This window comes from Dermacentor albipictus, chromosome 1 (genome assembly GCF_038994185.2).
Source record: "Dermacentor albipictus isolate Rhodes 1998 colony chromosome 1, USDA_Dalb.pri_finalv2, whole genome shotgun sequence".
Taxonomy (NCBI): Eukaryota; Metazoa; Arthropoda; class Arachnida; order Ixodida; family Ixodidae; genus Dermacentor; species Dermacentor albipictus.
In genome coordinates, this window is record NC_091821.1 from 209,289,337 (window position 1) to 209,303,733 (window position 14,397).

General features: G+C 40.8%; 1 protein-coding gene and 1 long non-coding RNA gene across 5 annotated transcripts in view; one reads left to right on the top strand and one right to left on the bottom strand.

Moving 5' to 3' along the window:
- Positions 1 to 11,724, top strand: part of LOC135906653 (probable phosphorylase b kinase regulatory subunit beta) — an 87,919-nt gene extending 76,195 nt beyond the window's left edge. For all 4 annotated transcript variants that reach the window (XM_065438164.2, XM_065438166.2, XM_065438167.2 and 1 more), the window contains 6 exons: positions 1,944 to 1,998; positions 2,084 to 2,163; positions 2,383 to 2,515; positions 9,046 to 9,153; positions 9,225 to 9,299; positions 11,385 to 11,724. In XM_065438164.2, coding sequence (XP_065294236.1) covers positions 1,944 to 1,998; positions 2,084 to 2,163; positions 2,383 to 2,515; positions 9,046 to 9,153; positions 9,225 to 9,299; positions 11,385 to 11,573 — 640 coding nt within the window. In that variant the 3' untranslated portion in view covers positions 11,574 to 11,724. The remainder of the gene's footprint in view (positions 1 to 1,943; positions 1,999 to 2,083; positions 2,164 to 2,382; positions 2,516 to 9,045; positions 9,154 to 9,224; positions 9,300 to 11,384) is intronic.
- The window catches only part of LOC135906658 (uncharacterized), a 16,979-nt gene continuing 2,582 nt past the window's right edge, over positions 1 to 14,397 (bottom strand). The window contains exons 2-3 of the long non-coding RNA XR_010565801.2: positions 3,567 to 3,700; positions 1 to 1,039 (exon numbers count right to left, since the gene is read on the bottom strand). This is a non-coding gene — a long non-coding RNA (uncharacterized lncRNA). The remainder of the gene's footprint in view (positions 1,040 to 3,566; positions 3,701 to 14,397) is intronic.

A 14,397-nucleotide genomic window follows, 5' to 3' on the forward strand; every position in this document is an offset into this window, starting at 1 on the left:
ACCATCAAGGTGTCATGTGGCAAAATTCGACATTTTGTACACGAAAATATGTCGTCAGATGCCTAGCTTTTGATGTTTATTATTACACAAGTCTGGGAACTGTCTTCGACACTTTGCACAATGCAAGAAAAGGGCTAAATAGTTGCTCTTCTTTTTGATGACTTGCGCTTAGGAAAATCCTTGAACAGCACAAAAATAAAATGCACAAAAGAGCAAAACACAGTCAAATGCCTTTATAATGAAGCCCTCCGGGACCTCTAAAATTCTTTCTAATGCAGGTCGCTTCATTGTAAAGATAAGGCTGAGAGTGTCCACCAAAATAAAACTTTAATTTATTATAAGTGAAAGAGATAGTGAAAGAAGTCACTAATTTTCTTCTGCGCACTTCCCCCAACGAAATGCACAAGTGCAGGAGACCTTATGTCATCGAGGTTCATGCTCACTCCATTATGAAACCCGGGAGCAAGATACGGCTGCAAACTTTCAAATGTCATTATTGGCACCATTTGCCTTTTTTTTTTTCTAATCTTCAGGCTTTTCATAATTGTTGCCTTCATCAACCTTCACCTCTGCCTCGTCCTTGTAGGCTGCGACATCGTCGCTTGTCCATTCTGAGCTAATCATGTCGTCAACTTTCACTTATTCATCAGCTGTCAGACCTGCTGCTATGTTGCAACAAGTGACATATAACTTGAGTTGAATATTCCTCGAGCTGTGCAGCAAGACTAAATCACTCGCTGTGATCGGCACACTCATCGACCACTTCGCTAGTTTTAGTGCTGACTGCAGCTCATTGGTGGCTGCGGGTGGCAGCAGCAGCACTGCTAGCTGCATTCATTGTGAAGCAACAAATTAGCCATCGGGGACACCTAAATTCCTTCGTTGTACAGGCAAATCCATTGTATTGGTCTTCACTATAAAGGCGTTTTCAGTACACATGAAAGATAGGAATTCGACCAGGGAATCCTTTGTTGTACTGGTAATTCCTTTGTAGTTTCATTCGTTGTAAAGGCGTTCGGCTGTACCAACATTATACAGTCTGTGAGGGAATAAAAGATATGTGCATGTGATCACCTCATCAACTGCTTCAACAAGCTTAGAATTTGAGGTGGGGTGCACATACTACAAAAATGACATGTGTTTCATGTGTGTCAGGTTTGGCAAAGATATAAGCTCTGCATAATTTTCAGTTTGATGTTTTTTGTTTGTTTTTTTAACCGTAAAGTCACTTGATAGCTTGCACTCGTCGTGTATGGTGTACCCTGTGTGTCTTATGTTATTCTTTATCTAAGCACTACTTATTAAAATGACATGTTGAACTTTTTGAATATACTGTCTTGTTTGCGTAGTACCATATAGACTCGTGTCAGGGCCGCACCCGTGTCAGGGCCGTTCCCCCAACTTGACAGCCCAAAATTTTGAGAAGAAAAATTCCAATAGAGGAGCAACCGTGTTCAGTGCCCCGATGGTGTGCGTGGACTTTGGCGAATTTTTGCGTTGCGTACATCCGCATGCAGCTACTGGATAGCGAGATCTACGCATTGACCTCTGATGCAATGGTACATACGGGGTGTGCACAACTCACCGGCTGTGCCACCACCTTTTCAAAAGGTTCGGCTTTAGGTAAGAACTGCGCCTCATCAAAATTGTGAAAAAGAAAGTGTGGCCCTTACGCAAGTCTATACAGTATCATCGCAAGTCTAGGAAAATTAAGGCAACTGTTAAGGATGGAACTCGACTACAATTTTCTTTACATTCATCTTTACACAATTCATAATCCATGGCACTTAAGCATTAAAAGAGTAGCTTCTGTGTGGAGCTCGGCAACATCTTCATCTTTTATTACAACTGATTATCTTTGAGTCATGTTGTTAAGCCATATATTTTCTGTTTGCTGTGAGTATATATTAAATTCCATTTGACGTATGCTCATTTTTCTTTAGGTCTGTACTCCATGCAATGAATCTTTACCTCAAGTTCACACAAGCTGCTCCTCCGGTATGCAATTTGTTGTTTTTTGTGCATAGTGTACAAAGTACTGTAAGGCATGCTTCCTGTTTTCTTTTTTCTGCCCTTACTTCAGACACTAGAAAGTCTTTCTCCAAGTGAGCTGAGGAAAGTTGTGTACAACGTGTTCACACTGCGTGACAGCACTGATGTCAAGTGAGGATGAGCTTCCCACTTCCTTATTTTCTTCATAAGTTTAATAAATTTTTGCACATGTAGCATGTATCAGCATGTAAAAAATTGTTGTTCTGCTCATTGTGCTGAAGCTTGCATCTGTGTAGATCCTGTTTTCTTTTCAATATTCAAGGCTTTGTTGCTAGAAATGTTCCTTGGCCTGTAATAGTTGTCAATGCACCATATTTGTCCATGAACCAGGTTGTCCCAGCACTGCACGAGACAGATAGAAGGGGCACTATGCAGAGTGCCCAAGGACTTCTTTGACAGAGTGTGGGATGTCATGACACGGACCCCGGGAGGAATTGTTGTTGCTGGGCATCATCTACCACAGGTAAGACCTTACTTGAAGTTTACCAATGTTTATATTGGGATAAAAGGAGTACTACTGTAAAAGTTTAAAAATCCACATGTTTCTGCCGCTTTCAGTGTAGCTAGTCCAGATTCCAATTTTGGTGAGTTCCAAGAGTACTGTGACTTTGCAAACCTTCCATCAAATGCAGCCGATCATCACGTGGTATTATTGCAAACTGATGATGTGCACTAGATGCACCAGGTAACCCAATGTTATGCCACTTCACTTCATTGAAAGCTGAAAGCCAATAGTACAAATAAACTGGTGTGTTTAAGGTAATGCAAGATGTGGATGGATACTGAAAACCCAAAGACACTGTAGATAAACTACTGAAACTACCTGTTGGAATGCACCACAACTGAAGCTACTGGTCGAAATGCACCTACTAGCTCTGGTATAAACCATAATTCACGGGACTTAAATACACTAAGCCATTTCCTGTGGCACCAAATCACTTCTTCCTTTCCTCTATCACTTCATGTTAGTTTTTCACATTCAACATGAGAGAAGCAATGCTTTCAAAGAAGATACAAGGATGCTCCTTTGAATCAATGGCATAGAGTCAATGAAAGGCTGACTCTTGGGCCTCTTTTAGAGAATTAAGGATAACTAAAACTAGTAGTTTTGGATGCAGCTACCACCGGCCTGCTGTCTTTTGCTTTCATTTGCTTTCACGTGTACCTGTGTCCCAACTCCTCCATACAGTGCCGTGATGTGCTGCAGTTAGAAGCCAGCCAGATATGACACATATATGCTCTTTGTTGTCAACTTGAAGTGCGTTCTAACCAAGGTGTCGAACTGAACCCAAACTTCAATTTTGGGCAAAACTGAACCTAAACCCAAACCAATATTTTTGGAATATACCTGAACCCAAACCGAACCTGAGCTCAACAAAATAATAATGATTACCAGTTTGGCATGAAATGGTTCAAGCATATAAGGCAACAATAGGTGCTCAATATTTTGCATGTTTCTTCAAATAACTAACTCATTAATTGACGCACCCTACTAGCAGATAGTTATGACTCACGAGTTGCGTTGCGTCCAAGAATGTGGATAGATGATGAGTATTTGCTGTTAACTATGGTCACCTTGGCAGAGATGCTTGCACTTCCAAAGCCGGCTATGCCAGTCTTCTGTGGCCAAAAAATTGTTTCAGGGGCTCTGTAGAATCAAAATTTTTGGTGATGCTCGCTATTCAGCCATTAAGTCAACATGTTACAAAAACTAGATTAACACGAAGAGCAGAAAAAACAATGACCTCGAGGAGATATATTAACTAGTTCAGCTGCATGGCTTATTGTAACCAAAACACTGCGGCTGCTAATGAATGCTGTCACCATCTCAGTGAGCAGTACCTGCCACTGTAAACAGCATGCAAAATACGATTTTGTTAAGGTACCATAGTTGAATGCATGTTTGGTATGTAGCAAAGCAGAGCACAATGCTCGTCGAGTTGGGGATATTATTCGTGGGACACAATGTGCATGCTTTCGATTTCTTTGTCCACCCTTAGCCAGCGCAAGACTATGCGCCACGTAGAGATATGCAAGAAAGATTGACATATGGTTCCACACAAACCATCCTTCTTCATCATTCAGAAACGTCAATGTCATCACCTAGTCCTAAAGAAGCAGCAAACTGAGTATAAAATGTTAAATGCTGGCTTTTTTTTTTTTTCTGCAGACTAGAAGTTTGAAGTTGTAGATTGTGTAATACAATGTGAATTTGTGCTGTCTTTGATACCATAGATCACATGCCACAGTTTGCTCACCATGCTGAAGTGACAGTTTTTAAAAGTTGGGTGGGAAAAACTTCTGGTAGTGTACAATTATTTTTATATGTCTGCTGTTGGTAAGTTTTTGCTTGCAACTTCTCTGTCAGAAAATGGCCCACTACCCATTACTCACTGCTGTGACTGTTCAAGAACATGTCTTATAAGTAGGCTTCTGCATTCGTAGAGTTCATTTTTAGCCATATTTGGAGGGGGTATTTATTTCTTTATTTCTTTATTTATTTATTGTACCCTCAAGGCATACAAACATTATAGAGGGGAGGGGGTCAATCATTCAACATAAGTTCAGTTATTTGCACATACACAATCAAAAATTTCAAAAAATGGGAATGAATGTAATTTCTAATAACAAAAATTCACACTGTCATGCACGGCTTGTACAATGATTACGGCACGAACATACCATTGCAACCGATTGAGATACTAAAGATGAAGTTTCCAACCAACATAGAAAAGAAAAAAAAATGTTGGAATGCGTTAAATTTCGCTGGAAAGAGCTTCACGAAAATGGTCACAGTTGGTAATGTTAACTAATGAGGCGGGAAGATTGTTCCAGTCGAGGCTGGTTTTGCGCAGGAAAGAGTGCGAGTATGTTGCAGTGTTTTGGTGAGGGACATGGACTTTATGGTTGTGATCAAGTCGAGATGAAACAAAATTAGGCGGTTTAATCAAACGGGTCCTAAGAACATGATTATGATGATAGATCTTATGAAACAATGCAAGTCGAGATAGTTTCCGTCTATTTGCAAGCGCGGGCAGATTAAGTATCGATTTCATGTTAGTCACGCTGGAAGTTCGATGATAGGTACTTAGGATAAAACGTGCTGAGCGATTCTGCATTGCCTCCAAGTTATTGGTAAGAGTTGCAAGGCCAGGGTCCCAGATTGACGATGCATATTCGAGATTAGATCGGACATAAGTGATATACAACTGTCGCTTGAGTGATGAAGGTGCGAGAGAGAAGTTCCTTTTCAAGTAACCAAGCATGCGATTGGCCTTTGATGTTCTTCCGAAAAAAAATTTTTTTTAATTCTGAGTTTCTCGGTGTTTGAATTGAACATATGGTTACACTCCCCAAAATAAGTTTCTTGGTTTTTATTTATTTCTTCCAAAATTTAGGCAACTGTTCTCTAATGCAAGAACACGTTGTCAGTACTAAAAATGCATTATTAAGCAACTGGTACCATAATCATTGTCACTGGTTACAACTTGTCATGTATATGAGCATACTTTCCAATGTTTGCATCCGCAACTGTGGCATGATCTTCCTTGTTCACGACAAGGAACGTAGAGAGTGCCCTTTCGACATTCGCACTAGATTCTGGGAAGGCTAGGAGAGACAGTGCAAAACGGGAAAGATAAGCCGGTCATGAATATTTATGTGTGAGAACACCATTGGCTCAACAATTTCTTTCACATTATATGCCTGATATTGTAAAAAGTCTGCCACAAGTCTGAGGATATTATTGTTATCTGGCAAAACTAGGGCAAACAATGGTAAGGCTTGATTGTCTGGGGCAAATCGGTCTTTACCTTAGGATTTATAATTTGCTCTCAATATCAGAATTAATTGCTGTTATGCTGCAGTTCACTGCAAATCTTCCTTTCGACAGTGCAGTTCCACTTCTCAACCGCTAGGTAGTAGTGCAGTTAAAACTCGGTCTAACAAAACCTGATTTTACAAAGTTCCTAATCTAACGAAGAAATTTCATTCCCTGGCAGGTACCCATAAAGTTCAATGTTGCCATCAACCAGAATTAAAGAAACTAGCTTGCATTAAATCTGATTTAACGAAGCTCTTCCAGAAATAAATGAGTAAAAAAAAGCTGTGATTTCTTTCTAATTTTGGCACAGACGGGTTTTCCCTCTAGCATGCGCTCTAACACTATCGCGTTAAAACATCTAGGCCCCCTAGTCATGGTCCTAGCTTTATTTTGACAAGGCAGCACGCTGTACCCATGTACGGAACGGACTCGGCAGTCGTTAACATTCTTACGTACCAGATGGCACTAGGGGCAGCTGTGGTTGGGCCACCTCGCGGACTTTTCACATGTACAGGTGTGGGTTAGCGGCAAATACAATACCGTGGTACCTTTTGGGTGTCACTACGTTACAGTTTCAGATTTCAAAGGACCGAAAAATCTCTTACTCGATTTTCCGAACTTCCTGATTTAATAAAATAATTCAAGCATGGTCATCACTTGGTTAAATTGAATTTCAACTGTATTTCCTAAAAGAACCAACTGCATCAGGTCACTTTTCCTGCTCAACAATGCAAAGCATGCAATCAACTTCCTCACCAAAGCTCATTAGCATCTGATCGCTTCACTGAGCACAGAGAGAATTCAGTCGCACAGCAAGCCCTTTGTGTACTACCTTCTGCCAGGAGAGGTCCAGGAGAGATGAGCAAGTATTTATGGTTTACAAAGAGGAAAGTGCATGTAGCGTGGCAAGTAATGCTCTCTATGTACTCCTTATTGTTCCCCATCTACTTGCGCTAAACAAGCATTTCCTGAGCAAGATAAACTTGTTTGTTATTATGGTGTGGTATCTCGAGCCCAGTTTGCTGCATGTTGGCATGTGGCTTTCTCTGAAGATGTCATCCATTGCAGTGTTCGCGACGAAATGCCGTTGGCACGTCCAAGAATAAAAAAAACTGTCCTGGAATATCTGAAGACTACATGCTCTCAAAATTGGAGTTTCGATTTCGGAAAAATTTTACTGCAGTGTTTTTCAAAGCTTTTCTGATTTATCTAGAAATGCAGAACCTTACGAATAAATTATTACCATGAAGCCTTGGCGAGCACAGTAAGCATAACGATAATTGCTGAAACTTCCACCACTTAACAGCAATAACAAAAAGACTTTTTGTATGGCTTAGCTATGCTTTTTAATATAAATATACTTAGGCAATTAAATTAAGAGTATTTTACTTTTGGGCTGGTAAATGTGTTAACCTCATGGTTAAATTGCCAGGTAATCTTAATAATATTAATAAACTGTTTTATCAGTCAGCTCTCAGGCTTGTTTTCTCTCATAAGGCTGTGGTAAAATTGTATCTGGTAACAATGTAACTTGACTTTCTCCTTATTGACCTTTCCAATGTGAGCTCCCTGGCTGTTGCCATGATGTCCTCTAGAATGATGTAAACTCCGCGAGCCTCCTATCAAAGGCGTTGCAGAAGCATATACGCTTTGTACTCCTACACAATAGTCCAGGCATGAGGTGCTCTTTCCATCGGTGAAAATATGTATAATTACTGACCATTTCTGTAACTTTTATTCCATACAGGCATTATTATTATTATTATTATTATTATTATTATTATTATTATTATTATTATTATTATTATTTTGTTGTTTACAAGCTGCACACAATGATTGCATTGGTACTTTTTTTTCTGTATGACAGCAGTGCTAACACAATAAAAGTGAAAAATGAAAATTCACGTGACTGGGACTTTCGGCAAAAAGATGAGTGGGCAGAAATTATGGGTGGCCTTCTCGAGGCCCAATAGGGGAATTCACAGTTGGTTGACTAGGGGAATCAACAATTGACTTTTTCCATAAGTGAACTGTAGTGTATCGACCCAGCACCTCAACTAAATGTCACAATGCAGGGATGGTGAAAACTGAGAAGTACTGAAAATTGGTCAGTTAAGACTTCATCTCTTCATTGGGCAAGCTTGTGCCCAGAGAGACAAGCAATGCCGAAATCACAACAGTAGCGATCAGCACCACAGTCGGTCATTGAATCTGATTTCACGGGTTAAGTACATCATCATCATCAGCATCAGACTGGTTACGCCCACTGCAGGGCATGGGCCTCTCCCATACTTCTCCTGCAACTCCTGTCATGTACTGCTAAATGTGGCTACGTCGTCCCTGCAAACTTCTTAATCTCATCCGCCCACCTAACTTTCTGCCACCCCCTGCTACGCTTCCCTTCCCTTGGAATCCAGTCGGTAACCCTTAATGACCATCGGTTATCTTCCCTCCTCATTACATGTCCTGCCCATGCCCATTTCTTTTTCTTGATTTCAACTAAGATATCATTAACTCAGATGTCATTAACTCGCGTTTGTTCCCTCACCCAATCTGCTCTTTTCTTATCCCTTAACGTTACACCCATCATTCTTCTTTCCATAGCTCGTTGCATTGTCCTCAATTTAAGTAGAACTTTTTCGTAAGCCTCCAGGTTTCTGCCCCGTACGTGAGTACTGGTAAGACACAGCTATTAGTACATCTGCTATTTAAAGTTGATAAATAGCAAACTGGGCAAGGTGGTACTGGTTCATCTTTGAAAAGGTGCTTGGAATGAGAGACAAGGCTATCTGTACATCCGCTGTTCATACATGTCTCACCGTATGTTCCAGAGTGATTGCCAGTGCTGGCGTACATTGAAGAATGTACAGCACTATCCGCAACACACAAACAATTTGATCAGACGTGCCTCTTTTGCTATAGAATCAGCGGCGACATCCAGGAAGTTTTGGGTACTGTAGGTGTGTGCTGTTTCAAGTGACAACTTGATAACAGTGATAATTCAGTGAAAATGGACATTGGCAAAAAGTAAAACATTGTGTGGTATCACTATTATTTACATGGGGCACGTTGCTTGCTGGTGTAAATGTTCCCTGCTGCAACCCTATGTGATTAATTTAGTCTAGAAGATCAATGGTGTTCATTGATTGTAAAATATTCTTCTTTTTCAGCAACCTACACTGAGTGAATTAACCATATATGACTTAAACTTTGCCCTTCAAGTGGAAATGCTACTGAGCCACGTCTCTATACCAGAATACCGACATGTCATGATCGAGGTAACATATTTGTCATAACTGCCTTCATGTAGCATATTCTGAGCACCTTCCATATGCATTTTTTTTTTCAGCTTCTCATGGTGATTGATGTGATCTTGAAAAGGAATCCAGAGTTCTCATTTAGTGAGAAAGTTGACCTGGATGTGGTATGTGTCCCTTCGTATGCAGGTAGTGATGTTTAGATGAAGTACTTTGCTTGTTAAAGAATCATTTTAGCTGCCTAAAGATAGATAAAAAGAAGTGCACTCTAAAACATGCAACAATCAGTAATTTTTATTGCACTCGATGCCTCCACCACTTATGCGTAGAGTGCTCTGTTGGTGTTTTTAAAGCGAAGCTTTCTTTGCCTCTTCCTTCGACTTTACCACCACTGCTGCTGCTGTCTGGCACACTGCGTCGGGGGGTGGTTCAGAGCGTATGTATACATGACAGGAGCAACTCGGAGAGGAAAGGGGACGGGCGGACATGACAAATTCCCTTGGACCCCACCGCGTTGAATGTGCTGTAATTATCCGTGATGCCCCTCAAAAGCATCGCAGAAACTGCAGCGCTTCCCTTTCTGCTAACGTGGGAGTCCAAAGTGGACATATATAGAACTGTAGAGAGGAGGGAGGAGAAGAGGCAGTTTTCTTACAGGGGGGGTGAAGTGTGAATTGAAGGAAACTCTACTACTATACGACAGCGGTTGTGGGGAAACTGGCCAAGCTTAAGTTCAAGCAGACAAATTAAAATTAGCCAGGGTGTGCAGAAGCAGAGCTGCATTAATTTAAAGTGCACACCGCAGGGTTCAGGCGACACTACTGAAGCGGTCGCCCGTCAAATCAATGCTTCTGTGCCTGCCATGGTAGCTTTGTGGCTATGGCGTTGCTAGAGGTCGTAGATTTGATGCAGCAGCCGCATTTCGACGGGGGCGAAGTACAAAACGCATGTGCACTTAGATTTTGAGACACGTTGAAGAACATCACGGTGTTGAAATTAATCCGGAGTGCACCACTAGGGCGTGCCTCATAACCTGAGCGTAGTTTTGGAATGTACAGCCCCATAATCCAATTCAAGTTTAATACTTCTGCCACGCTGCGATGTGCCATGTGAGGCAATGACAATGCTTAATCCTCTCAGAGGTTATGAAATATGGCGCACAACAAAACATCGAGCCACTCCTCCCCCTGTGAGTTCTGTGTATTACGGAAACAAACAGCAGTGGTGCATGCAAGGTAACATTTAACATCAACTCGCCACTCTTATGTTGGACTAAATGTTGAAGAAATTAAGCTTTCGCCGTCAACATCACTGCTAATTATCGTCAGTCAAAGCAACCAGCACAGAAAGCTTCGCTTACATCGATTCCCACAGTGTGTGGTATCTGCATAATTTTTATATGCTGCATTGTGTTGTAGGATGCCCTGAGAACATGAATTACACTCAATCACCATGAAGTGTGTGTATCAATACCGCCTGCTAAAATTCACTGCCATGTGCCTTTGCAGCCAGTAAGAAATACACATTACTGGAACAGTTAAAACATTATATACTCAGTACAATTTTTGTTATGGAGAGTTCAAGCTTAGCCATATTATAACAAATAAAAACTACATGCTCAATCTCTGTTTTGCAGGTCTTCTTTTAGCTAATTGACTTGCATAGTTTCTTTATATGTGCTTTGCTGCCTTTGTGTTTTGACACTTTTATGCTGAAACAGAATTCTTAAAATGAATTCCTGAGGCTTGCAAAAATATTTCTTAGCTTGAGCTAAACTGAAGTCCACATTTGCTGGACATGTAATGAAATAGTTTATAATGATGTCCTCACTTAGTGTGAATTGAATATATATATATATATATATATATATATATATATATATATATATATATATATATTTCGTGTTCTGATTCCATAAATGTACACCATGTGCTGCCTATCACAAAAAAGTAAAGCCTAGTCAGCTGTTGCCAGCAAGGACCAGCCAACCTGAACTATTTTTTTTTTTTTTTTTTGCTATAGACTGTACACTGATTAGTGTCAGATAAGACTTTTGGAGTCTTTATGCAGACCTGGCTACATTGCAGCCTTTAACAATTTGATGTGGCCTTTGATCATACTTCAGTGCTTTATTAGGAATGCTTAAGTTGTTCCGACCTGTACTCAGTCATTATTTATTACATGACGTGTTTGTACTTTTTTGTTAGCTGTTAAGAGAGCTCTCATTAATTGCAATGTTTTGCTGTGTCCAGTTGATTGAAGATGCATTTAAGATCTTCAAGAATGAGCAGCACCCTGAAGAGTCTGATGCGAAGAATATGACATCCTTCTATGACTCTCCGTCATCCGTGACTTCATGCTACCTTTCACGTGGAATTATGACACGTTTGCTTACTTCTGGCATAGAAAATCTGAGCACCGAAGAGTGCTGTATATCTTAAAAGGTCTTGCACATTAGTGGTCTGAAAGTTATTTCTTATATAGTCACACCTTGGGCACCCTGGTCCTGTTATCCAATCTAGTCCACCTTGCAGTCTGGTGTGTTAAACTTGTTGATGTAGTAGTGATTTTGAAATATACTGCTCCCCACTACTTTCACATACTTTTATTTTTCCTTGCGACATACTGTTAGTACAGGTCGAGGCCATCATGCAGAATTAGTTCAACCGAGTGCTTCATCATAATATGGGCTTTGATTTTGAGACGGGGACTACCTAGTCATCCAACTGAACTATGTTTAGGTGTAAGAACTTTTTTTTTTAGTTTGTCCACAATGTTTCCCCTGGTTATAGTTATGAGCTTTGCTTTTGAGACAATTACTTTAATCATCTAATGAAACTATGCGTGGGTGAAAGAACTTTTCTTAATGCTTTGATGAGCACAGCAAGAGAATGGATTGCTTTGTGTCTGAAGCATTGCGAGTGTGTCTCTGATCAGGTATTGTTCAAGAAAAGTCAAATCTGAAATCTGATTAACATTCTGTATGGGTGAAGAATGTGGGACATTTATGTGTCCCACTATCCAACTAGCCCATTTTTATCGAGAAGAGCGTTACATGGCGGTGTGGTCTTCTGCCTCCTCATGGCTGCATGTAAAATGATCAGAAGTAACCTGTGTGCACTAGCATACTATACTAGCAGCATTCGCATGTTTTGCAAGTGTTTGTTGTGCTTATTAAGCACCCTTTTTACTGCACTGTCTTTCAGGACTGCTCAGTATTACAGCAGTTCTCAGAAAACAGGTGCTTCATGGAAAGCCTCAGACGCTGTGCATCTCTCATATGTAGTGATGTGTGTGTGGCTAATAAATGGATAATCTATTATTGGTAGGAGTGCGGTATAGCAAATTCAAATGCCTAACCTCACCAAAATCATAAAAGGACTCAGCTGTCGTAAAAACATGTCGAATAAGGGGAGGGAACAGGCTTATTTCTGCGTTTTTTCGTCTAGTTCAAGAAAGAAATTTTCCTCAAAAATAGTTATCATTTATTGTGTAGTGGCTTAGATAAAGCTAAAAGAAATAATGGAACATAGCAGAAAAGGAAGTAATAAAATCGGTACAACCATTCTGCCCTGTTGATGAACCTGGAATTAAATGGGGAAAAGAAATATACTATCTAGGTTCAGAAACGTAGCCACGCACCAAAATTCACCCACAATTTTTTTTTTTATGTCACGCATATGGCAAAGTGAAGTTGCACTGAAAAGTGGGACTGATATGGCCTGCTGTCCATCAAAGGGTTAGAACTTGCCCAAAATATTTCCTGTGGTTGTGCTCGCTGCTTTTCCCACTGTACTTAAGCTCAAAGCTACCTTGAGTGGAATGCTGAGGCCAGCTGCACTGTGACCTCTGCCTTGCCCCTACTGTACCATCTTGTCCTTTTCGAATCTACGATCCTCAACCACCTGCACCTTACCACAGCAGTTGAGCTGGTTTGACATGGGAAGAAAAAATAAAATAAAAATAAAGATATGCACCTCCAACCAAAGTTGCCATTCAGTTCACTGACTACTACCACTACTACTGGCATGCTTTGCAGCAGCAGTGGTGTAGTGAACTTACCATCAGATTAGTCTATCACTTCACATAGTTAATTTTGGTATGTCCTGCCCACTGAAAGCTTTCTTGTTATGAGTATACCTTCAACCAGATAACTTGCTTTTCAGAAAGTGTTCTGGTTTTTCTTTACAATTGTCTTGCTGTGTTTTTCTGAAAAACATTTTTTTTTCCTCTTTCTAAAGCTTTCTAGTTTGTGTGCACGTTAAATTTTACATGCTAAGGATGTGATCATCGCAACAATGCATCTGCTTTTAATGGGCAACCAGCGTTGAAACTGTGTGCCGAATGCAGCTCTGCCTTGTGGGCAGAGGAAACAGTTTTCTTAAGCACATGCTGCGATTTTGCATCAGAAAATTCACCATTCATCTTGAGTCGTGCGTGTCCAGCTTCTGACCTGACTGGGCACCGGCGTGCTAGAACCTAGGAGTGCACGTGCTCCTTGGAATGTCTAAGACCATGGACGGTGCTAGGCTGGATGTTTCGGGCGTTGGAAAGCTTTGATAGCCCCATGAACGTTGTTGTTCAATATATCTTGTCATTTTTGTGGCCTTACAGTGTCGGCATGTTTTGGTTACTCAAACTGCTGTGGCGCCTCCTGGCCAGCGCTGGTTGTCCATAGGAGAGTCAGTATCTTAGAAGGATACCGTATGGACTCGTCGTGTAAGGGCCGTACTTTTTTTTCACAAATTTGACAAGGTGCGGCCCTTACATGGGCTCGTACTGCTAGGTTCGGTCCCGTCTAAGGGCCGCTACTAGAATGCTCTACATACTATATGCTACTGCTAAATGGCTCTACATGTTATATGCTGATACTAGATGGCTTTTGCCATCTGGTAATGGCATGCAAAAGTACACAGCGTGCAAAATTTGCCGATATGCACACACGGCTTCGGGGCACCGAATGCAATTGCTTCTGCGCTGGAAATTTGTTTGCCCCAAATTTTGGGCTGCCAAGTTGGGGGTGCAGCCCTTACATGGGTGCGGCCGTTACATGAGTCTATTGCATTGCAGGATGATTGCAATGAAAGTGATGTCTCTTGGCATGTGGTACCAACATATCAATTGGGTCTTTTTTTGCAAGCCTAGTTTCTTTTCTATGATTTGCAGGTTTGAATACTGTAGGAAATAATTTTCTTTAAAGTTAGGCAAACCCTCTGGAGGCATTACAATTGGTTTTGTACAGGTTAAACTTATTGCAGCACTCGC